This window comes from Anabrus simplex, chromosome 7 (genome assembly GCF_040414725.1).
Source record: "Anabrus simplex isolate iqAnaSimp1 chromosome 7, ASM4041472v1, whole genome shotgun sequence".
NCBI lineage: Eukaryota > Metazoa > Arthropoda > Insecta > Orthoptera > Tettigoniidae > Anabrus > Anabrus simplex.
The window spans coordinates 122,319,722-122,346,415 of record NC_090271.1 but is presented as its reverse complement, the minus strand read 5'-3'; the positions used below and the strand labels follow the sequence as shown (position 1 = coordinate 122,346,415).

General features: G+C 38.9%; 1 protein-coding gene across 4 annotated transcripts in view; it reads right to left on the bottom strand.

Moving 5' to 3' along the window:
- The window catches only part of LOC136877345 (serine/threonine-protein kinase VRK1), a 207,520-nt gene that overhangs the window by 73,796 nt on the left and 107,030 nt on the right, over window positions 1-26,694 (bottom strand). For all 4 annotated transcript variants that reach the window (XM_067151306.2, XM_067151307.2, XM_067151309.2 and 1 more), the window contains exons 6-7: window positions 6,247-6,426; window positions 5,431-5,606 (exon numbers count right to left, since the gene is read on the bottom strand). In XM_067151306.2, the coding sequence (XP_067007407.1) occupies window positions 5,431-5,606; window positions 6,247-6,426 (356 nt within the window). The remainder of the gene's footprint in view (window positions 1-5,430; window positions 5,607-6,246; window positions 6,427-26,694) is intronic.

Below are 26,694 nucleotides of genomic sequence, written 5' to 3'. Positions count from 1 at the left end.
AACTTGTTTCCCCATCCCTAAGTGGTGCAACTCTTTTTAGACAGGCCCCCCAGTGGAAGGGAGTTGTACCATTTTTACCGCACATCAACCTTTCTGCCATTCGTAAATCTCAAGCAATACGGTACTAGGATTCGAACTCGGGCTCCCAAGAGCGTCGGAGATTCTTAACTACAAAACACAGCGATACATACACGACTCGTGCGTGCTTGCAATGCACGGGTCGGACACTAAACTATTCACCTATTTGTGACATCAGCAGAGCGGCCTATGCTACGGAGCTAGACATTTCTTAACTACGAAACACAGATGTAACGCATGGTTTCGATGCATTTTCATTGTGTGGGTCGTACAGACGAAACTATTCACAAAGTTGTGTGATGTCATCAGAGCTGCAGTAAGGCTTGTACCCACTTCGAAGCAGAATCTTTCTTCTTTGACAAATTATATTGGGACTAGTATTTTTTTCCTTTTCTTTGTCTCGAAAGCCAATGGCGGTCTAATATGCGAGGGGGTTTAATAGACTAGTAAATACGGTATTTATTGGGTGCATATATTTTAAACCTTCTTGTAACATTTCCCTAACTGGAAAATCTTTGGTTATATTTGTAGCGATAAATCCATATAACAGTTTTGACTACAATCAACTACTACTCTCTCCTCAGTTGGTAGTCATCTGAGTGGGAGAGAAGAGCATTCATTCATTATAAGAGCAAAACAGTGGTAAATGAAGTTAGCAGGACAAATACACCTTGTAACCTCACCCTTGAGGAAAAGAGGACTGACTGTGTGAATACCTTTAAATATCTCGAAAGTATAAAATAAAATAATCGAAGCACCAACAACAAAGTGGAGAACAGGGTGTAAGAAGGATCCAGCTTTTGAGTACGGAACATTAGTACGCGAAAAGCGAGTTAGTTCCTCAGAGGGCTAAACAGATCATGTTTAAAACTTATCTCCTGCCCATCATGAGACACAGAGCGTTTACTAGACTCCCAGCTCCCTGCACTCTTACCACTGCTCCCTAACCCACCATTTCCCTCAATGCTTACGCTATTATACAAGGCTGGGGAATACAAGGCGTCTCTGGTCGTGAAACTGGTTCCCGCTTGGGCTCGTGAAAACCATCGCTATGCTGCTACGTGCGCTCTTCTTAGTCATAAAATTGCGCGGGTGAAGTATTCATTCAAACATTCACGAGTGTGTCAAGATGTATTTTTGTACTTTATGAGCTTTCTTGTAATAGTACGGGTGATTATAATTTAATGACTGAAATTAATAACGTATTTACGTAATGTGAACATCGGATAAACTTAAAAAACCATACTGTACTTACTGTATGTAGTGTTCCTTATTGTAAATCAAAGGCCTCAAAAGGATGTGGTATTTCATTTCACAGATTTCAGAAAGACGAGTAGCTTAAAACTAAAGGGTCTTTGCCAATTTCTCGTCAAGGAAAGACTGGGATTTCTGTGGAAACCTAGTGTACATTCCACTGTTTGCAGTAGACACATTAAGGACTCAGATTATAGTGCAAGCACAGCACTAAAAATCCTACTTCCGAATGTCATTCCATCCGCATTTCTAGATTTTTCTGAACACAAACACAGTCACATACAGGAAGACCACATAAGAGGAAGGCTACATAAGTGGGAAATGAAGCTAAATCCTACAAGAAAAATGTTCATATGGGAACCAACAACATCCACAGCCACTGAAGAGAATGACCCTCCACCTGTAATTATCAGCAAACCATTATATAAAACCACAGGCACACAGTGTTTTGAAAAGAAAATATGAAAATCCACAGCCTGGCTTGCAGTCATCTGACCAGGTCAGGAATTTCCATTCCTGAATGAAGGCCCCATCTAGCAGTGAGGATAAGAACTGTGCCGGCTGCCGAAACCTGTTGCACTCTTCTGGGGCAATGATTAATGAATAACAGATTAAATTAATTACAAGTTGTCCATTTCATGACCGTATCGATGAATATAATCAAGAAGTTAGTAAAATAACCACCTAATCGATTAGGTGGTTATTTTACTAACTTCTTGATTGAGATGAAATGAAATCATACTGGAGAGTGTTGCTGGAATGAAAGATGAAAGGGAAAACCAGAGTACCGGGAGAAAAACCTGTCCCGCCTCTGCTTTGTCCAGCACAAATCTCACATGGAGTGACCGGGATTTGAACCACGGGACCCAGCGGTGAGAGACCAGCATGCTGCCTCCTAAGCCACGGAGGCCCTTTAAACTGAAACTATATTGCACTAAAATAGGTTTGAAACTGAAAAGAATAGTCAGGAAATGTAGGAAAAAACAGCACTTATAATAAAGCAGAAAAAAATTATTACCACTTCAAATGAAATGATGCATCAACTCAAAAATGGAAATATCAACATGGACTTGACAGTCAACTAAATAACATTACAAAACTAGCTGAACAAAGTGATTTGAAAGCAAATTTTTTGACTGAACAGATTCAAGCTTTTTGTAAACAAATGTGTAAATTAAAAGAATACTATAAAGGTTTGCTTATTACTGTCCAACAGGTCATCCAGAGGCTACAGGTTCATAAGATCTCGTAATATTTTGCAGCTACCACACCAAAAACTTAAACTTACATTGGCCATTCCAGGGGAAAGACAGGAATGACTTCTTTGGTACGAGCATGGCTGATCGCAGAAAAGAAATCCTTAAAGCATGATAATGAAATGGTAGGTTCACCCATCATAGATGAGATGGCAATAAAATTAAAGCTGGTCGATGTCAGGAATTAGGATATGCTTCTTGGTGTGACTGATGTAGAGAGAGATGCTGTCGGTATTGAAGACAAGCTTGCTAATAAATTTCTCTGCATTCTGTTTAAAGGTTTTTCCACACATTACACTATTCTGTGTCATTATTTTACACACATCCTGACAGGAGATCAAGTAGCCAAATTAACACGCTAGGCCTTGCAGGTTGTTGAAGACTGTGGATTTCAAGTCGTCCAAATTGTGACAAAATTGTCAAGAGAAAGTTGCCATGTTTATTTCCTTGTGTGGAAAGAGGCAGACCTTGCACATCAAATTCAGCACCCATTAGATCCCAGCAGGCCTATATTTTTTAGTTTCGATCCTAACCATACAACACTTGAGCAGGAATTTTAAAGTAAATTGTAATATAGTAACTGCAGAACATGTGAAAAAGCTGTATCACCTGCAAAAACGATTGGTAGTGAAACCCCTGTGCGAAAATTAACTAGGAAAGCAGTATGCCCTACCAATTTTGAAAAGATGAATGTTGCATGGGCTAAAGTAATATTCAACAGACTATTGCTGGACTAAGAAATTTGGAGAAAGTAACCCCAGAAGCAATCTGTGACAGGAACAGCTTCAATGAAACCATACATTTTCTTGAAATGTTTCAAACATGGCATGATATTCATGATTATTTGCACTACAACAAAAATGGATCATAAGCAACATTCAGAACACATGGTTTCTCCATAACTATCATAATTAGCTATACATTAGCAAATTTTCACAAGCACTTGTCACAAGATCCACGCTGAACATAAGAAGACATTCAAAACTTTTGTCTAAGAAAGGCAATCCTAGCAGGAGAACTGAAAACTAAATTCGGTGACCCCACTTCTCACTGCTCACTTCCCAGCCTTGCGTAATAGCGTAAGCAATGGTTTCCCTTAATGTACTTCCCTACAGTTCTTCTAAACAAATTCTGGAACTTACACGTACACACACAGTTCAAGAGAGGTCAATCTAAGTGCAGATCCCCATCTCTCCTACCCACCCATTAGGATCTTCATTTCTCTCATCCAGTCTTCCATATACAGCGAAGCCTCATTACTGCATTCCTCATTAATATGTTTTCCCACTTAACACGTCATAAATTCGAAGTCCCGATTCTCATTGTATTAACTTTATATAATAATGCCTCACTGCATCACAAATTTTCGCTATTACCGCTTAGTACGATCACATTTTTCCTAGCCTTGAAAATGTTTATCATCCATTGTGAGAGAAATGTGATTTCTCAGGTAAGAGCAGTCGCCACAGTTGTGTGATTATGGGAAAACGCCTTGAATTCCTGAACTTCACAGGGTAAGTTGCACCTTCGGGGATCAAGCCATTAGCCTCAGGAATGTTCAGTTTTGCTTGCTGGATAGCAGCGAGATTGCTGAATAACACAGTCAGCTTGTTTGTGCCTTTATTTCGCTTTCCATTCAGAAATTAGACATTTATTTTGTGTTGAGTGGTACAGCAAAGGGTAGCAAATATTTGTCGCATGATAGCCTATATATGTATTAAGAACATAATCGTGTGAAGTTGACTAGCGTGCTGCACATTTGCCTTGTGATAGCCTAGTAATGTGTACGGGAAAAGTTTGGAAATTTCTTAGTAATGAAGACGAAATTGAAATCTGACGGTAAGTGGACTGGCACCCGCATCTTTAAGATCACAGAGGTGGCGCAAATGTTGACACTTGCACATTCGAGTTTTGACTATCACTCAAGAGGGTCGAAGTTCTGTTTGATTCAAAATGGTGGCTAAAGTCATTTCTGCCAGTCGCACATTCTCGAGTGTAACCTCCAATTCACTGTCAAAGAGTGTGACAAGAGGATAATGTTTAATAACACATTGCTCTAAAATAAAAGGCTTCTACTAACATTTGTTTTAGGAAGAGTGTGATCTGCAATAATACTTGTGGTATTTTTATTGGTCCCCATTTAAGTTTTCATATTTGTTTGGTGTTTTTCACAACTTTCACTGCATTTGTTATTTTATAAGCCCCAACAGAGAAGGTTTTAGTGTTTTTCACACCTTTTAATACTTTCCTTTCATCTTTAGATATGGTAGATTTAGTTTACACTGTACGTACCCACGGATACACAACATAAAATGCCTTATGTCAGAAAAAATCTTTAGTGTTTCCATATCCCTGTTGGATAATTTTTATTCATATATTCAGTAGTACCTTTCCTCGCTTAACATGTTTTTTTTTTTTTGTCCCCTGCAGAAACATCTTAATGAGGTTTTACTGTACTTACTCCATTCTCTCATTCAAATGCCTACACATCCTCCAGTATTAATCCTACAAAGTATTTCACTGATAATCACTACATTGCCTCATTTAAATACCCAACCACACTCCAGTATGTCACTAATTTCCACTCTTAACTTCTCCCAGGGTGCCATAACCAAATCCCCCACATCCCTGTCTATAGCCTCCGTAAGATTCAATGTTCAACAGACAGCCTGCTAGAACCATTTTCCCTGTATAACAATGCTCGGCAAACATTCTGAGTTGCGGTCTTCAATAGTGACGTGAGCTACACATCCTCTATATAATATGGAAAAATATTTCTTTTGTACAGTACCCCTTTCATAATTTAACTTAGATAAAATAGGATAATATAATAAGCTAATACCTTTTTCACTTTACTGCTCTTCTGTCTTGAATTTATATTTGAAAATTCAAGCTTTCCATCATCTACAAAACCAGACCGAACCACACCAGTTTGGAGCAACTTCCTACAGTATTCATAATCAGGAGAGGTATGGAAATCCAAACTAGCCACATACTTCAGGTACTCACTCAGGGCAACTGCAACAGGAAAACACAAATGCACCATAATCACAAGAGGCTTAACTTTACTTCCATATTAAATGCTAAAATCTGAAAATTAAGTTCCTTTCCACCCTGATAGTCAACAATATTTACTGTTTACCAACATAACAGTATCCTATATTATTTTCTTTCATTTCAAAACAATGTACTGTATACATATCGACTGAGCAGGAGAACAATGCTCCAATGAAGAGAGATTTTCTTATATTATTGGAAATATTCTGCACAAATTTCTTAGCTGATATGTTTACTACCTAGCTTTACAAAATATACAGTATTAAGGTAATATTTTTCCACATGTGCTGGCCAGACGTCAGAGTATAGTGATTCCTTTTGAATTGGTTTAACATCACTGACTTGGGTCTCATGGCTACAATGGTATAGAGCAGGGCTAAGAAGGAAGCAACCATTGCTTTAATTAAGGCGTAGCCCCAGCGTCCGTCTGGTGTGAAAATAGACAACATTGGAAAACCATCTTCAGAGCTGCGAACAGTGAGGTTCAAACTATCTCCCAACTGGAAGCTCAGTTACACAACCCAAACTGTGTGGCCAACACTCTCACAAAATTCACATGAAAGTTTCTTCTATCACACAATGCTGCCAAACTGTACATTACCTGGGGGCTCCGAGTCTGGAAAGCAGTGCCTCATTAGCTGTGGGATGTTGGCCATGTAAGTTTTCTTCTGTTCATGAATTGCCTCCCCATCAGGCAGACTGTCCTCCCAAGGCAATTTTGTACAAAACCATTGAAGCATATTGTAACCAAGAATTTCTAAATCCCCTCGCCGTGAATGAGCTGGGGAAAAAAGAAAAAAATTACTATGATACTCAAATAATATTTTGATACTACACACGATCAGTATAAAATGGCTTCCACACCATCTAAAATATGTCCACAAATGATGTATTATCACTATTTCACTCTTAAAATCTACAATTGTTCCTAGACATTGTAAACTTTGCACGAGTCTCATTACATGATCATCAGTGTCGAACTAACTACCAAAGTTTCACCACTTGTTATTTTACTTGCGTATGATCAATGTAAACTATGAACAACAAAAGTGGAAGATAATAGCTCTGTTGAACAATGAACTCTGATATACAAACTCATTCCATGCACTCATACTACCTATAACAGGGTGTCCACCAAATCCAGATTTTAAAATTCCCTGACATTTCCCTGTTTTCCAGACATAAAAACCAGTTTTTTCCCTGACACATGACAAAAAACAATTATAAAGTATAAAGGAAGTGTCAGTAATATTAAAATACATTTTTAAAACTTAACATCCAAAAAAATTAATGAACAATTAATGTGCATATTAAAACTTGGAAGTTTAATTTAGTCTGATTAAATTCACTTTAGGTTTTTTTTTTTTTTTTTTTACATGTATTACCATTACTGCTTCAGCGAAGAAACTTCTTTGTAGCCACCAATGACTCAAGCTTCTGCCACCACCCACTTCTTTTCTTTTAATTCTTTCAGCAACAAAGCGGCCTTTCTCTTATTTTTTGCAAAGAATCTTCTACTTCCAATATTTCACGTTTCTCCTTTAGATTTTGAACGTACAAAGCATGAGCACTCCTTGCAGCATGGAGCATGTTATTAATGGAGACCTTTTCAATTCCACCAGGGATAGAATCATATATTATTCTTTGTGCTACAAGGGATACTTATAGCATGTTCTCTACTATAATTTCTTTATTAACAGGAAAACCACATTCAAGTGAAGCATTTCCATGAAACAATATTAGTATCATTTTGAGAAATGAAGCCAACTTTTCTGCTTTCAAATTTACTATTGGAAGAACAGTGCGAAGCCAAAAGTGATCTAACCTCTCGCCTTTAGAATACAAAGAATTCACTTCTTTCAAAGCATCATTCTCACAAACAGAAGTGAACTCCCTTTGTACACGAATGGCTTCATTACCCGAGATCCATTTGTTTTCAACAAAGGCATTTAAAGCTATCCTTTGCAGTCTGCTGCTTAGAGGCTACTTGGCTACACTTGGATCAAAACAAGAAATTAATTTAGTCAGTTTATATGCTAGCGGTGAGCAGATGCGGCCAACAGCTGGAAACTGCAGATGATGACGACGATATGCTAGCGGTGACCTTTCCAGTAACTATTTGCACAAAGCTACCATTCCTTTTAGACAATCTGTGCAAAACACTAATATATCTCTATCATTTAATCCAGGATTGCCACGAAGTGCTGCTTTAGCAGCATAACCTACCGGTATGTCAATTTTAGATGCAGGCAGAAGATTTTCTTTACTGTCTAAATACGTTTTAGGAGATCTTCTGAAGACTGCAGTGACTCAGACTTAACAAACCTTGTCATGATATTTATCATCAATGAAAGATTCATAAAGGAGTGATGCAAATGGGAGATCTGTCTGAAACTTTTAGGAATGGTTCCAAATCTTCAACAAGTGATAATAAAAATGACAACTTGGCCTTAAGAACCTTATCTTTAAGTTGATACTATTTTGAAGCTGTTACAGCTTGGGATTTTCTTGTCTCTGTTCCTTCCACACATTTCTCGACATTAGGTAGGATATCTATAGCATGTTCAATGACTTGAAAATTTTCAAGCCATCTTATAGCACAATATTTCGAAGGAAATACGTTTGAACCTGAATAATGTATATAATCAGCGCGACTTGCAGGAGCGTAGCAAAACAAGAAGTGAAGAGCACAAAGAAATTCTGCAATATTCCACTGGGTTTCTTTCACTGCCATTTTATATGAATTGTGCACACTATGCAAGCCACAAGATCCAATGTTCAACAAAATGGGAACATCTAGATCATCTAATAAATTACCAAAATCCTGAAGGAACTTTTTATTAACATGAAATGAAATGTCGTTTGGCTTTTAGTGCCGGGATATCCCAGGACGGGTTCGGCTCGCCAGGTGTAGGTCTTTCTATTTGACTCCTGTAGGCGACCTGCTCATCGTGATGAGGATGAAATGATGGAGACAACACATACACCCAGCCCCCGTGCCGTTGGAATTAACCAATTAAGGTTTTTTTTTTTTTGCTAGGGGCTTTACGTCGCACCGACACAGATAGGTCTTATGGCGACGATGGGATAGGAAAGGCCTAGGAGTTGGAAGGAAGCGGCCGTGGCCTTAATTAAGGTACAGCCCCAGCATTTGCCTGGCGTGAAAATGGGAAACCACGGAAAACCATCTTCAGGGCTGCCGACAGTGGGATTCGAACCTACTATCTCCCGGATGCAAGCTCACAGCCGCGCGCCTCTACGCGCACGGCCAACTCGCCCGGTCAATTAAAGTTAAAATCCCCGACCCGACCGGGAATCGAACCCGGGACCCTCTGAACCAAAGGCCAGTACGGTGACCATTCAGCCAACGAGTTGGACTTTTATTAACATTTGGACCATCCACTGAAAATTGTAATTTTTTTTAGATAGAGTCCTTGCTGTGCTTGCAAAAAAACCATTTAACAAATCTGAGGAGCTAGAGTGATCAAGAAACATGGAATCAAAATAAGAAGTGCATACTTCATTAGTATCAGGATTGAAACAATGAACTACAAGATCCATTTGGCCTATCTGAGAAACTTTATTCAGTGACTCGTCAAACCCAACGGTGAAATGTGTGCACTTACTACCCATCTCAAGAACTTGTTTATGGAAATAGAGAGCCAAACCATGAGTGATTGTATATGCAACTTTTGTTCTGAGCAGTTGAACTTTCGAAGCTGTTTCAGAGTCTGGAAACATTACTGGAAAAAACTGAGAACGCAATATAGGTCTAATTCATCGAGCTCACCATTCCCAACAACACAGAATATTCAATAGTAAGCAGATCAAAACATTGAAAATTCGATCAATCAATAATATAGCTATTGATATTATTGATTACTTCACATTCGAGGTCACACTTTAACTTTTCATTAAAATTTATTCCTGGCATAAAAGACATGCCCTAGATTAATGTTATAAAAACTGAAAAATGTGTTTGTATTACACGGATAAATATGGTATGTCAATTTTATCTGGCAGAAGAATGAATTTCCAGATTTTTTCCTGAATTCCCTGACATTTCCAGGTTTTCCCGTTAATTATCGAATTCCCCGACATTTCCCTGTTTCCCAGGTTTTCCATACGGGTGGACACCCTGTATAAACAGTAAGCATAAGTAGCATTGCTGGTTTGTGAAGGAACTACTCCTTTAATCTTACAGTATCATGAATAATTTCTCTCAACATTTTATCAATATGAATTTAAAAATCTGTATATTAACTAGCATTTTTTTCAGTTATTTAACATATACAAAAACTTTTGCTGACAACCACTTTACGATAGTCATATTGGCAGTCAATTATAATGACCTGCAAAAAAAAGTGGATAATAACAATTATTTTTAAATTGTTGTATTTATGAGGAATCATATTTTCTTTATTGATTACACAAGACTGTTCTGACTGTAACCTACACACATTCTCATCATTAACATTCAGGGTTAAGGTGAACTTTTTCAAAAGGTCGCAATTTGTTTTAATTTGCCTGAATTTCACAACAGAATTAAAGGGGTACTGGCTGAAGTTAATTTACTATCTTGCTCCTGGAAGTTTTCTTGTTCTCAATGACCTTTTTTCTTTACACTCGTAGTTGTCTAACTCGTTTCCGAGTAATTAACTACTTCCAATAAATTCACTTCTGTCTGTGGATGTACTTTCGTTGGTTGAACAGACCAATTCTAGCATGGAGTAAGCATCCACACAGATTGCAGAGAATTGTCAGAGGAGGTTGTGGCTGTGCTGCACGGAGTTTTTGTGCTTCCCTCCTGGCCTCCTCACATCTGAGTCGTTCCCCTTAAAACAGATTGATAGCAGGGATGGTCCGGCGCCAAACAGTACGGTCTCGAGCAAGAGTGTCCCAGGTTTGTGGATTGAGACCTTTCATCATCCTAATGTGCTTAAGCTGGTCCTTGTAGCACCTCATGGGGACTGCACGAGATCAGGTGCCAGAACAAACTTCACCATACAGGATATGGTGTGGAAATCATATCACTCATCCGACAGACATGGCCAACCCATCTAAGCTGATGACCAATGATGGACGATTCTATGCTCATGGCACGCACTTTCTCAAGAACAGCAATGTTGGTGACATGGTCTTCCCTTTTGATCCTAAGGATGGATGAAAGTTTTTGTTGGTGGAAAAGCTCAAGCTTTTTCAAGTTCCTTACACGAGACTGTGTGTTTGCACCTCTGGTAACTATGACGGACTCCGGTACTACCCACAAGGTCTTACTTTGTTTCTTGGGGGATGTATATCCACACCAATAGTACTGGCCTCATTTCAATTCAACATCGACAAAATTTCAAGGGACATTTTGCCTAAGCATATGCCACACGCAGAATTCCATGAAATTTGCGAGATGAGAACTCAAATTTTTTTACCTTCTTTGAATATTAAGCTTATAATTACCTATCTTATCCCAAAATTATGTTTCTTTAATCATGATTAACACAAAATTGGCAAACAGAAATAACATTTCCAAATATTGAGTGTGACTTGATAGAATATGATCTTTTTTAACCCTCTTAGTGCCAGGCCCTGGTGTTCACACTATGCTAAGAGTGCCAGACCAATTTAGAGGATTTTGCAGGTTCTCACTCTCTGAGCCACATAATTCACAAATATTATCACTATGACTTAATTTTTAGTAAATGGTAACAAGAAGGCGTTCTTGCTGACAAACTAAATTATAATACTAAAAGTGCTCTTGGGTATTAAAAAAAAAAAATTTTCCCAAGAAAATTACACCACCAAAAATTTAAAATCAGAAACAAATCAGAAAATTCAATCACCGATAAATATTGATGACTTTTTTGAAATGTCCTATTTCAGATGAATAAACATGTTAAATTTCACATTTTTATCTTGAGTAGTTTACGAGTTATTTACAATATTGCTACACGACACAGAAAAAAATACTTACAAAATGACACGCCTCCTCGATTGCATGTTCTCTGTTTTTAATGTCAAAAACTTCAGTGATGTATTTATTATTGACATCACACTGTTGTACTGAATAGGTGGAATCAATTACCCTCACTCCTAAATGCATGTTCTCTGCCACTAACAGTCATGGTTTGCAAAGCACAACCCATGGAGTCCTTTACCACAGTTTTGACATGCTGTACGGGATCTTCTTTCCTTTTCCCTTTAATCCAGGCAGTTTCCGGATTCCTTTCTCAGTAGAAGGTACAGATACTGATTGTGCGGCTTGACAGGAATTTCCATTTTTCTCCATCAACCACTTTTTCAATATCTTCAATTATAGAGGATGTGAACTTGAGACTAGTCATCTTGTTACCAGTAGTTGTTACCAGTAGTGTTTTCCTTATATAACAAATATGCATTCAGGACCATCCATGCAAATACAGAAAAAGTTACTTTTTTCCAGTATTTGAATGTTCTCTCATCAAGGTAAGTACAAATCATCATATTGGATATGTCTACACCTCCCATAAAGTCATTGCAGTTATGGACAATAAGTGGTTTTACTTTTTCATTCTCTTGTTGGTGTCTTGTGATCCGTTTTGTTTTATTTGCAGCAATGGCATCAGTTGACAACAATAAAACTGGTTTTGTTTTAGATTGCTTTTCCCTGAACCCACTAATCAAAACTCCTTTCTGTAGTATTTGGCCTCTCCAACATTGCACTTTCCCACTAAAGCACTTAGAATGCCTTTCCTGTTCTTACAAAGTGTTCCTGTAATGTAGGTCGACTTTTGGAAAAGATAACGCACCAGGGGTATACTTGTAAAGAAGTTGTCAGTAAAGACATGGTATCCCTTCATCATATAGTTGCCCAAAGTTAACAATTTTGTCACAACAACATGTCCAAGGCCATATTTCTTTATGTCATCCTTGTCTTCCCTACTTCTAGCTCCTCGGTAACAGTAAAAAGCTAAACAGTAATGGATTACTGAATCTCACAGCATCGAAAACTTGATTCCCCATTTATGGTGTTTTTTATTAGGCAAATACTGAGTTCGTGCTGAGTGACTCAGTGCCAATCAAAGATTCATATACACTAAGTTGTTGGTGTGGAGTGTAATGGTATCTGAATACACGATTGGCATGCTCAACAATGGGATCAAACTTGGCACATGGGTTGTAGTCAGGGTGACCAGGTGGTGAAAGATTTTTATTGTTCACAAGTTGAAAAAACCTCAAGATCAGTTGGAATCTGTTACTTCCAAACCACGGAATATAACGAGAGTTTTTGACCCAATAACAAAATATGCTCGGCCTTCTAGTTATACCCATTTCCAACAAAACAGCAACGAAAGCCTTCATTTCTGTCAATGTAACCGGCGCCACTGCTGTGCTCGGATATGTGATGACAAGACATGACTTCTCAAAAACTGATTAGCATATCTGTGTCTCTGTAGTTATGATGTTCCATAATTGAGCCGTGAAAAACAAAAGTACACAATAAGTCTTGCGTCTTGAGGAAGGGGCGTCTTGGGCCAGGAGTCTCATAATAACCAGGTGAGGGTTGGTATTTTACATCTTGACCTACCTGAATTTCACGAAAAACAGGAAATTGTTGCTGTTGGGCATTATTACAGCTGTCATCATCATCAGTACTGTCATCCAAACGGTCATTGCCACTTTCGCTACCACTATCACTTCCACTGTTTACACTCGGACCACGAACACAGGGTCGGGTGTTTACAGAAAAATCTCCGTTAACACTCCCAATAACACTTTCCCTTCCCTCTTCCTCACTTGTTGGAGGAATGAATTCCTCATCCAAGGCTTCATCATCCTCTTCTTCACTTAAATTATTAAGATATACAGCCAGTTCATCATCGTCAACAAAGTCACTTCTCCCGCTAGTCGCCATTTTACTCACACGGCATGGAGATCACACGTCTTAGATAAACACGGATTTCAGAAATTTACTGCATGAAAACGAATAAATGTACGCACTGTCTACCGGCGTAATAAAAAATTACTGACATTTCTCTATGAACTCGACACATAAGGTGTTGCCATCTGACAGCCGAAGCTGTACTAACTCGTATAGAAAAGCGCGCTAACCAAACAACGATATATCGTGGTTGGCACTTTACGTGTATATACGCAACAACGATATATCGTTGTCGGGCTCTCTACGGGTTAATGGTGTGTATTTTTATTCCTTGTTTAATAGGGTGGGGTTTTTTTCCCCTCAGGTATGTTATAGTGTAGTATTTATATTGAAGTTTTGTGTTCGACAGACTGAAAAGGTTCTAAGTTACATTGAACTGTTCTACAGGCTGTGTGGTACAGTATGTCTAATGTGGATGCCAAGTGCTCTATCTTACATTATGGTATGGTGGAGAGAGACTGTCGGAAATTGCTGAAATAAGAGAACGCAGAAATCTCTGCTTCATATCTAGTTTATTTGTTGGGTGAAATCTGAATTGTATTTGTTTACATTTCTATGTAAATATGTGGACATGAAGTGCTAAAAGTTCAGTTCCTCTGCAACAGGTACATGATGGGTTACAATGTACAGTAATACCAAGTTCCCCATTTTATAAAAATTCAATAAAAAAATAACTTTCACGTCTACCCATAGGTATTCAATGGAACTGGTGTCTGGGCTACTTGTTGGCCAGTCCAGGGTTTGTATCCCTATATCGTGAATAAATTCCAGCATACAAGCAACACTGGAATGGGTGTTTTCGTGCGTCAGTTAAGTTTTCGCAGACAAATGGAGCAAGAGAGATTACATACTCTGTTAATACCTCCTCAAGTATCTGTGTACTTTCAGAGTACCTTCATCAAATCTGACACCACCCTAAACAGCATCTTCTCTGAGAGAATGCAGGATGAATGCTGCTCCCCAGTCCTTTGCAATGTTGGGATACAAACCCTACCTCTCTTTACCGTCGGGTGACTGCAGACAAAATCACGACTCATCAGTGAATAGCACCCCTGAAAAATGGCCACCATACAGTTCCAACATTGACGTGCAAATTCTAATCGCACTGCCCGGAGCTGGGGAGCAAGCTGCACACCGGAGGCAGGTTTTCTCGACCTCAAACTGGATTTCAGAAATCTTAAGTCTTCCAGTTCTCTCGCTTATAGCACTTTCTTACAGCCTTGAGATGATTTCTGGTCTGGGCCACTGTAGTCTAGCGAACTCTCAAGACCTGAAGGACTAGGAATCTGTCATTCGTCTTGTCATTCGTCTGCTTGACGAATGATCTACAAGCTGTGTGGTACCCTACGTCATCAAATATGGTTCCTCTCTACTTTCTTCGGTCTTTCCACCACTCCTCCTCGAACACTGTGTCCCAGTCCAGGTTTCTTTCTATAATGCTGCGTTGGATGGTATCCTTCCATCTCAATCGTGGTCGTCCACGGCCTCTCCTTCCTTGGATTTGCATTTCCATCACCTATTTTGGCATTCCTTCGTCGCTCATCCGCTTTACGTGCCCAAACCATCTTAGTCGGCTCTTCTCTATTCTATCATTCATTTTTTCCACTCCAATTTCTTCCCGGATTTTCTCATTCCTTATTTTGTCTCTTCTACTCTTCTGTATCATACTCCTCAAGAACTTCATTTCGGCTGCCTGTATTCGACTCTCATCCTTCTTTGTCATTGTCCAAGTTTCTGCTCCGTAAGTTGTTCAACTAATATCACCCACCCTAATAATAATAATAATAATAATAATAATAATAATAATAATAATAATAATAATGTTCTGGACTGTCGTCAAAATATGCGGACCGTGTGGGAAACGGGTCCTGGCCGGGTAATAACTACGAATGCAGTACGGCCGCGGGTTCAGTACCGCCAAGGCACCCAAGATGACACCACGCTGGATCTTCTCAAGGATTTGATCCATATTAAAATGCTTATAGGAAAAGATGGGAAAGATTTAGGGACCCAACTGACCGGGCGGAATACCTGACCTAGCCCGGGAAGTACGAAATAGATTGCTGGAAAGTAAGATTGAAAAATCGGATAACTTTGCCATAATCTCTCAGAAAACAAGTCAAGATTGCAAATTTTGGTAGATTCTCTCAGAAAATGGGTCAGATCGCGAATTTCGGCGGTTATATATATATAAAAGGTTACGCATTCAATTATAAATTCCAGTATAATAGCGTAGCGAAGCGGGGGTATCTTGCTAGTGGTTGAATATGATACTACAACCAAAGGCACCTTTTCTCCTCTTACCTTCTCTGGCTCCGAGGCTAAATTGATAGCGTGCTGGCCTTTGGTCACAGGGGTTCTGGGTTCGATTACCGACAAGGTCGGGATTTTTAACCATAATTGGTTAATTTCGCTGGCACAGGGCTGGGTGTACGTGCCGTCAGCATCAACTCATCCTTGCCGCCGACCAGTGTAGTTTTCTACAATTTATTGCACCCATTTTTCATTTTTCCAACTGATGACTTATGATGCTACCCTAACGAAATCTTGCAATCTTGCCATAAACTAAGATAAAACATGCTATTAAGGAACTATTCATCGAACTGGGTTTTTCCCTTTAAAACCCAAAACTACTCATTTCATTAATCAATGTGTAGCGAGAGTGTGCTGGCGGACTAAATTATCCTTACCCTGCTTAGTGCCAAGATCTATCGGATTGCAGGTTTCCACAAACTTGTCAACTTGATCCGATCTATCAGATGTCGAAGTTTTATCGTAATATGTTCGTAATATCAGCCTTTGCCTGACCTGTAGTGGCTAGTTCTATAGGTTAGGTATGGAGTACCCATTATACCAGTTAAATGTCTCCATAAAGCTTTCATGAAGAAACAAAATAATGTTGAAATGCACTTTGAGTTTGTTGGTAAAGAACATGGAGTCAAGGAAGAGTGAGCGAGAGAATTGCGAGATGATTATTAACAAGCTTTTTTGAAGATCAATATAGTGATTAGGATAGTAAGGTGTGCGACTTGCCAGAAAGTGATACGGGACACAGGATTAGCAAATGAAACTGTGATGGGCAACTTGTTAATGCCATCTCAGCCTCTTCTCAATTCACATGACTGACAACATCTCAGGTACGTCAGATTCTTAATTGTATTTCATCTGAGGTATCTTCAAGTGAAGATGAGAGTTTGCAAGGTGATATTACAACTTGCAAAACAAATGATGATCCAAACTGTATTTTGAACAATTTAGTTTATAGAGGTCCTGCCCCAAGGACCAACACCTGGAAAAATTGTGACGCTGCCAGGAACGACAGCTTTTATAGCTTGCTGAGTTTTTCATTTATGTACAGTTTTGAAATAGTAGAGTAGGAGAGTAATATTTTGAAATGTTTTACATTGCGAATCAGAAATAAGCAAAATTATTGAAACTAAATTAGATAATTAACAAGAAGCAGAATTCATGCATGTGCCATCAAATTTTTTATCTTATAAGAAACTGTTACCTTTCTTCATAACAAATAGTAAAGTGGTGGTGTGCTGTCATAACTTGTGTTCAAATTTCAAATAACTGTAGGATATCAATATAATGGTTAGAATCAGAGCAAATTTCCTATGCTGTGATCAACAGTTCAATTCCTACGAATATTTTAGTGTAAATTCCAGCCTGCCATTAAGAAGGTAACCACTATTTTTAGACTAACTACGCTGTACAAGAACGAAAGTTAGGGTAAGGACAATGAGAAAAACAAGTCGGGAACAATGGTAGGAGTCCATCTCAATGAAGAAATAAAGAATATGTTAGGAAAAACCTAGATGAAGCTGCAAAATGGAATCTGTGTTGATGGTATGATTTGTGAGGTGAAATGGGAAATTTTATCTATAAGAATAGGGAACACAGCCATGGAATGTAAAAGGAGCCCTGTGAAGTGATTATACTCATTTTTAAATAATTTCAAAGTAAGAGGAAATGAAATGCATATGGCTTTTAGTGCCAGGAGTGTCCGAGGACAAGTTCGGCTCGCTAAATGCAGTTCTTTTGATTTGACTCCCGTGAGCGACCTGTGCGTCATGATGAGGATGAAATGAAGATGACGGCATGCTAACACCCATCATTGTGCCAGCGAAAGTAACCAATTATGGTTAAAAATCCCGACCCTGTCGGTAATCGAACCCAGAACCCCTGTGACCAAAGGCCAGCACGCTAACCATTTAGCCATGGAGCCAGAGAAGGTAAGAGGAGAAAAGGTGCCTTTGGTTGTAGCACCATCGTATTCAACCACTAGTAAGATACCCCTGCTTTGCTACGCTATTATACTGGAATTTATAATTGAATGCGTAACCTTTTATATATACCCACCGAAATTCGCAATCTGACCCATTTTCTGACAGAATTGCCAAATTTGCAATCTTGACTTGTTTTCTTGAGAGATTATGGCAAAGTTCCTCCCATTTTTCAATCTTTCTTTCTAGCAATCTGTTTCATACTTCCCGGGCTAGGTCAAGCATTACATGTTAAAATTCTCATGTTTTGGTCCGTATTGAAATGTACAATGAAGTCAAATAAATATTAAAATTTATTTATTCCACCTATTCAATACATAAAAAGTAGCGATTTTAATTAAGAAATTAAATCTTGAATAAAATTATAGGTACATGTTTCGCTGAAGATGCCCTTAATTAAAGGGCGAAACATGTCCCTATAATTTTATTCAAGATTTAATTTCTTAATTAAAATCGCTACTTTTTATGTATTGAATAGGTGGAATAAATAAATTTTAATAGGTCAGGTATTCCGCCCGGTCAGTTGGGTACCTAAATCTTTGCCATCTTTTCCTATAAGCATTTTAATATGGATCAAATCCTTGATAAGATCCAGCGTGGTGTCGTCTTGGGTGCCTTGGCGGTACTGAACCCACGGCCGTACTGCAGTTGTAGTTATTACCCGGCCAGGACCCGTTTCCCGCACGGTCCGCACATTTTGACGACAGTCCAGAACATTATTATTATTATCATTATTATTATTATTATTATTTGGGTGGGTGATATTAGTTGAATTTAAGTTATTATGCCAGCCATGTGGTGTAGGGGTAGCTTGCCTTCCTCTTACCCAGAGGTCCCGGGTTCGATTCCCGGTCAGGTCAGGAATTTTTACCTGGATCCGAGGGCTGGTTCGAGGCCCACTCAGCCTACGTGATTACAATTGAGGAGCTATCTGACAGTGTGATAGCAGCCCTGGTCTCGAGCCAAGAAGAACGGCCGAAAGGATTCATCTTGCTGACGACACCTTGTAATCTGCAATGTCTTCAGGCTGAGCAGTGTTCGCTTGGTAGGCCAAGGCATTCCCAGGGCTGTTGTGCCATGGAGTTTGGTTTGGTTTATTATTATTATTATTATTATTATTATTATTATTATTATTACTACTACTACTATTGATGTACTCGACCCCGCAGCAAGATTCAAGACCGCTACTCGGCAGTAAATTACATTTGCTGCCATTGTCATTGCTGACAATGCGACCAGCACCATTGTCGCGCGTAGGCAAGTGCGCGGGATTTCTGGCGATACAAATTATATACCTCTGTGCATTATTGACCTTATTGTAAGAGGTGAACAATTGCACGGTCAATCTCATTCCTATCGTTTATTTCAAATGTGTTTAAATTTTTATTTATATGCCAGGAGAATCTACTGCAATCCAACTAAGTTCTCCAAAGGAAAAGATGGCTCTTGAAAACGAATCCAGGAAAGATTAAAATGATCATTTTATGATCAGAAGCAAGTACATTATGAAGAGTAAAATCAATTGGTCTCAACTCCTTTTCCACCCCACCATCGTTGATTCCCCCCACCCAAATGCACTTCTTTATGTTTCAAGGAGATTCCAAGAACCAATGTTCACATCCGTTACCTTCAGTTTTGAGATATAATTATCCCCATAAAAGGAACCCACATTTTTCACTCCCTTAAGTGAATTTTCCAGAAAAAATACTTGTTTATTAGTAAAGAATTTTCTACATACCAATTATCACGACTGTAACATCTTCAGTTTTTGAGATATGTCCTCATAAAAAGAATTCAACTCCTTCTCACCCCCCCCCCCCACCCCCCCAAGATGACTTTTCCCCCCAAAATATGTTTCTCTCTGTATTTTAAAGGAGATCCAAATACCAATTTAAACGCCTGTAACATCTTCAGTTTCTGAGATCAGTATCCTAATAAAAACAATTCAACCCAATTTTCAGTCTTTTTTTTTTCTTTACGTCGCACTGACACAGATAGGTCTTATGGCGACGATGGGATAGGAAAGGCCTAGGAGTTGGAAGGAAGCGGCCGTGGCCTTCAGTCATTTTTACCTCCACCCAAATGGTTTTCCCGAAAAGAAAAAACGAAAAAACTACATGTTTCTTTATTTTAATAGAGATTAAAAATACCATTTTTCACTTCTGTAACATGTAAAGTTTTTGAGATATACTGTAGACAGTCATTTTAAAATTTCACCCCCTCTTTAGTTCCTATTAAGCGGAGTTTCCAAAAACAAACTTTCACAGGAGATTCCAAATATCAATTTTTATGTCTGTAACATTTTGCGTTTCTGAGATATACTGTAGATATAGTCTTTCTAAAAATTAACCCCATTTGTCACTCCTGTTTAACACCCATTAATTGGATTTTCCAAAAAACAATAAAATACCCGTTTCTTTATTTTTAGCAGAGATTTCTAATATCAATTTTCAGGTCTGTAATACCTTCAGTTTCTGAGATATAAGTATCCTCATTAAAGGCATTCAATCCCTTTTTCACCCCTCCTAGTGGGATTTTCCTAAAACAAAAAAATACATGTTTGTTTTTAAAGGAGATTCTAAATACAAATTTTTTCACCTGTAAACTTTTAAAGTTTTGAGATATAGATACACTCATTTTAAAAATTAACCCTCCTTTTCACCCCCTTAGTGAAGGAATATCCAAAAATCCTCCCTTACCGAGCACCTACATTGTAATATAAATGTATCCTCAAAATTTCATTTCCTTATGTCCAGTAGTTTTGGCTCGGCGATGATGAATGAGTCAGTCAGTCAATGTTCTTTAATATGTATACATACAGATTAACCTGGCTCAAGGAAGACAGGGCCACCTTCCCTGTCCTCCACCCGAGTAATTCTTGCTTGGTGCATCCACGTCGCGGGGGTGGGCATCCTACACTCCAGTAGGCCGGAATGATAGCATGGCTGAGTTCAGACAGGGACCCAGCACCGTGGAGTATATCACAGAACCCGTGTCCAGGGTTACAGGTTAAAACCTCAACGGCAGAGATGGCGGAAGAGGCAACCCATCCTGTGGGGTAGTACAGATGGAACCCACTGCCTTGGGGGATGAGGGGGGGATCCTCAAAGGATCAGGGAGTAAACCCCAAAAGAAAATCCTCCTTTATGTTAGGCCCAGCGAGCCAGTAAAGAAGTAACCGATTGCTTTTAATGTACAGACAAGCCTAGGATCGAACATACCAGAAAAAGACTCCACTTCTGGCACTTCAGAAACTATAGATGACCCAATGAAGGCTGATGCTTATCCTGAAAATGCAAGAAGATATACCGATCAAAGACGTAACAACCGGAACAGACCTCACCAAAAAACCAAACAGAGTAGGAACCCTGAATATAATTACAATGACCAACAAGTGTGAAGAGAGTGCTGACCTGATGGAAAGGAGGTAGATCCATATATTAAGAATGAGAGAGACAAAATGGAAGGGGAAGATTACAGGCTATACTGGCATGGTACCATATCTGCTTTGTCCATATAGGCTATTGTTACGATGAACTCGCCACACCCAAAGGCATTTTACACGTACTGCCAGGTTCAAAATTAGGCCGCCCCTAACATGGAGACAGACGTCTTGCGTAGCCGCTCCTCTGGAGTACAGATGCTAAGGGTTTGCCCCTTCCGCCATCTCCGCCGTACCAAAGTCCACCTTTTCCGCCGTAGATGCCGCTGAGGTCTTCACTCGTAACCCTGAGCTGGGACCCATACCAGATGTTACACACCGGGTCAGTGTGCTCTGGGACTCACACAGGCAGGGGCACCACTCTGTGGGTAGGGCTGCCTTCAAAGAGGGTCCCTACCTGCTACATGCCCCCAGGTCTAAAGTTTGGGACAGTCTGGTGTAAAAAGGAAATGTCAGGGATTAATAAAAATGATCATGACAATGTACAAGGAATGTTGTCGCGTGCAAACACAAGTTGGCAGGACAAGTTGGTTCAGAATCACTAGTGGGCTGAGACAGGGAAGTGTTCTATTACCAATCCTGTTTACAATAGTAATGGATGACGACATGAAAACAGCAAAAGCAGCATATGGAGGGAGAGAAATTAACATGTTATTTGCAGATGATATTGTGAGATGGGGAAAAGACTACACGAAGGTTCAAGAACAGTTGGATGTGGTGAATGGGGAGATCGAAGAATGTGGATTGAAAATAAGTGTAGAAAAGAGTAAAACTCTTGTTATGACTAGACGGGAGAAAGAAGGGAAAGGTTAGATTAGACTTGCAGGCAAGCCCCTCGAAGTAGTAGAAACATTCAAATACCTGGGGAGTGAATAAATGGAGAATGCTCAACTGGCTGCCGAGATTAGTAAGAGGATTCAAGCGGGAAGGTGTTTCTATCATAGGGTAAGAAACATGTTATGGGACAAAGATGTGCCAACGGAAGCAAAGGAAACTATGTACAAGATGTATTATGTACCCGTAACAACTTACGGAGCATAAACTTGGACAATGACAAAAAAGGATTACAGTCGAATACAGGCAGCTGAAATGAAGTTTTTGAGGAGTATGATACAGAAAATTAGAAGAGACGAAATAAGGAATGAGAAAATCTGGGAAAAAATTGGAGTGGGAAAAATGAAGGATAGAATAGAGAAGAGCCGATTAGGATGGTTTGGGCACATAGAGCGAATGAGTGATGAAAGAATGCCAAAAAAGGTGATGGAATTACAAATGCAAGGAAGGAGAGGCCACTGACGACCACGACTGAGATGGAAGGACACAATCCAACACAGTATTAGGGAAAGAATACATATATAAGAACCGCCAGAAGACATCTCCCACTCCAGTCCCGCTTCCCCAACAGCCGCTCCTCCTACCCCTCCGCAGCCACAAGCAGCAACTCCAGATAAACACGCAACAGTACTCGACGTGCTGCCGTATAATACACACCCAGTGTCAAGAGCTATGTAAGTACACGCACACCCACTTTACTTCAAATACTAATCCAGCAGACGCAACATCTCTCACACTTTATTTTCTACTTACAGATAATACATTTCCACAACAAATTGAAGAGGAGCTCTTAAGCAAAAACATGACATGTCCAGAATACAATGACACTTTAAGAAATCAATAATATTAATTGAAGGAAGCACGTTACTGTAAACAACTTCCACTTTCACAACCTGCATCTCACCATCAACTCAATTTTAGCATAAATTAGAAGTTTTATGCATATACATCACGAAGTCTCGCATCGAAAACTATCTAATTTTATATAATATTCATGTCACTTCAGACCATTACACCACCAATAAATGAACACGGTGATCACACAACATAGTGTATATATAAAACGCCGCAAGAACCAACTTACACCAAAATGTTTTATCTATTTAGTTAAAAGTTTTAATGTAAAACAGATACTTCAAACATATTGTACATCCAATAACACTACTAAGTCTTAAATTTCATATTGACTGGAAACATTTGTGAAATGATAATGTCTTCCCATATTATAATTATGACATATCTATAATCCAAAAATGTACTTTGAACATATGTTAAGTTTTTTAAAATATATCAATCACTATAGACGTTTTGTCAAAACCCAAACAATGCAATGACTATGTAACATTCCTGTGACGTTTTTAAACTGCATGTTGTGATCGTCAGCTGAGGATGATCCTCAGAGGGTCGAAACCGGTACTGTGAGTGATAGTGTGTAATAAATGTATTGATAAAGTGGAGACTTTTGGACTTTATATTGTGAATAAAATCAATACGGAGATGAAAATTATAGATTATAATAAATGCGTAAATAATGTGTCCGACAACGGTTGTTAAATCGTTAAAAATCAAGGGTGACTAAACGACCGCTTAATTTTGAGGCTAAATACTGCACTTAAGTAAGAATGGGATACACCTCGAGATATGGCAGAGTGCTTAATTGATTTCAAAGGTTCGTTTATATTTTGTCGTGTCTGGTTAAATTACGGAAAGGCTATTATGAAAATTTACGAGAAAGTTATAATTTTTTTACTGGCGCTTGAAGTGTGTTTTCATCATAAGTATCGTACGATTAAGTTAGGATACGTGACGCTGTTTGAATAAGAAAACTGAAACGTTTGCAACAAAATGCGATCGATCATCTTCGGTACGGTATAGTTTTTTCACTTTGTGCATTTGCGAGCTCTCTCGTTGACATTCAAAGGCGATGTTGGAGTTGATTAGTAATACCCATCGACTGTTCTCTAAAGAAAACTCGAAATGAAAGAGGATAACATGTTTTCATAGTAAGTGCATAATAGCAGTTGTTAACTCGTTAAAAATAAAGACTGAAGTAAATGATATCTTAATTTTAATGTTATATACGGAAATTAAGTAAGAATGTGATACACCTCACGATATGGCAGAGTACATCACTGATTTCAGAGGATATTTCATATCTTCTCGCGTTTAGTTATGGCTATTTACATGTACATTTTTCGCGAGGAGGTTATTTCTCTACATGCATTTCAAATATGTTTTTAAGATAGGCTACATATACGGTTATGTTAAGTGACGCTGTTTGAAGAAGAAAGCCGAGGTGTTTGCCACATAAATCTCTGGAGTGATACCGTATTTTTCCGAATCCGAGACTTTTTTCCTCAGAATCTCATGCGAAAACTCAAGGGTTGTTGCATTCGCGGCCTAACAATAAGTTAATGGATACCACTAGCAACTACCACGGTAACCACGCTGCTTCTTTTCACACGCGCAGAACTCGTTGACAATAAACGACCGCCTCTTTACCACACATCGCTAGCCGTGACAACCGGTTGCGCAGTGCCTGTGTGTTTCTCAAATCTACAGAATGGCATCAAAACATGTGACCCTTCAAATTCTTAGAAAAGCCATGGCTACTCAGTGGCAGAGTCTTAACGCGTCTAGTGTACTTGACGCTTAGTAAAATTAAGGTTTATACACAGCAGGAATATTTTAGTGATGGATAGTCGTATTGTAAACATACGTGGAAAAGGTATTGCCGGGAAATTTTCAACGGGTTCTAGTCGATATTATGATGCCAATTTTAAGTTAATGTTTATTAAACACTCGGAAATGTAGAATAATTGTGCAGCAGCAAGAAAATACGGCATAGGCCTAACTAAAGCCAATATTTTGCGTTAGCATGAAGACAAAGAGCTAAAAAAATGCGTACTGCACAAAAAATGCATTCAGTGGTCCACAACAAGGACGCTTTAAAGAAGTCAAACGTGAAATTGTGAGGTATGTGCACAAAAAACGCAAGGGCGGAATGGCCATACCGTGGCGCAATAAACTCGTTCCTTGACTTTCAACGTTCGCGATTAGGCCTATACATCGCTAGCCGCTGAATTTGGCCGAACCCGACACAGATATGTCTTATGGCGACGATGGGATGGGAAAGGCCTAGGAAGTGGAAGGAAGCGGCCGTGGCCTTAATTAAGGTACAGCCCCAGCATTTGCCTGGTGTGAAAATGGGAAACCATGGAAAACCATTTTCAGGGCTGCCGACAGTAGCGCTCGAACCCACGATCTCCCGATTACTGGATACTGGCCGCACTTAAGCGACTGCAGCTATCGAGCTCGGTCCGGTTATATCTGACGCTGCGTAAAAGTAACAGTTTTATGGATAGCAAGAATAATTTCCTGATGGATTGTTGTATTGTAGACGCATGGAATAGGTATTGCCGGAAAATTTTCAACGAGTTCTACTTCGGTATTATGATGCCAATGTTAAGTTAATGGCCCTTAAACCCGCAGAAATAAAGAATAATTGTGCAGCCGCAAAAAAATAAAAAATAAAAAATAAAAAAAACGGCGTGACGAAAGTCAATGTTCTGCATTTAAAAATAGTCTAAAATGCTTAGGCCTACTGTACAACAAGGCATTCATTCATATGATTTTACACACTTCTTTTTGAGCCTGATTTAAATTTTTTGAAGGGAAAAGTGGGGTTCATCCTGGATTTGGAGAAATACTCTAATATATTTTTTTCAGAAATAAATTAAACATACACTTTCACCTAGTATTGGATTACGAAAAATAACAAACACGTAAGCCGTAGTGTGGATATCATCTGCGGAAACACAAGTTTTGAACAAACTGATTGCCGTTTCATACCGATTTTAATGTGCATGAAGGGTTTTCCGACTTTTATACAAAAATCGGATATAACGACAATCCGTTATAGCGAGTGAATTTTTCGCTGTTGTGAATTCTCGCTATAATGGACTTCTACTGTAATTATGATGATGACTGGCATGGCAACAAGAAAGAAACCAAGAATCAAGTTGGATTTGTAATACATAAAGATACTGAAGCAATAACAGATATCACATATAAATGAAAGAATAATCAAAGCCAGAATAAAACTTGGCAGTAACAGTCTCACAATAATTCAAGTATATGCACCGCAAACAGGATGTAACGATGACGAAAAGCAACAGTTCATTGTGAATTTGGAGGATCATGTACAAGAGGATAATATGATAATTGGGGATCTAAATGCCCAAGTTGGAGTAGATAGAACAGGCTATGAAGAGGTGATGGGGACCTTTGGATATGGGGGAAGAAATGCTGAAGGTGAGAATGTCCTAGATTTCTGTGCCAGAAATAACATGATAAAAAACACCTTCAAGAAACTAAACAACCATAAAATAACCAGATACAGCTGGGATGGAAGAACTAAAACAGTCATTGATTATGTAATAACACATAGAAAAAGTGGAGGAGTGAGTGATGTATAAGTTCTTCCCAGTGAATAACAGCGATCACAGGCTACCAATAGCCGACTTTAATTATAAGGTTGTGCGAACACCAAGTACACAGAAAATACTA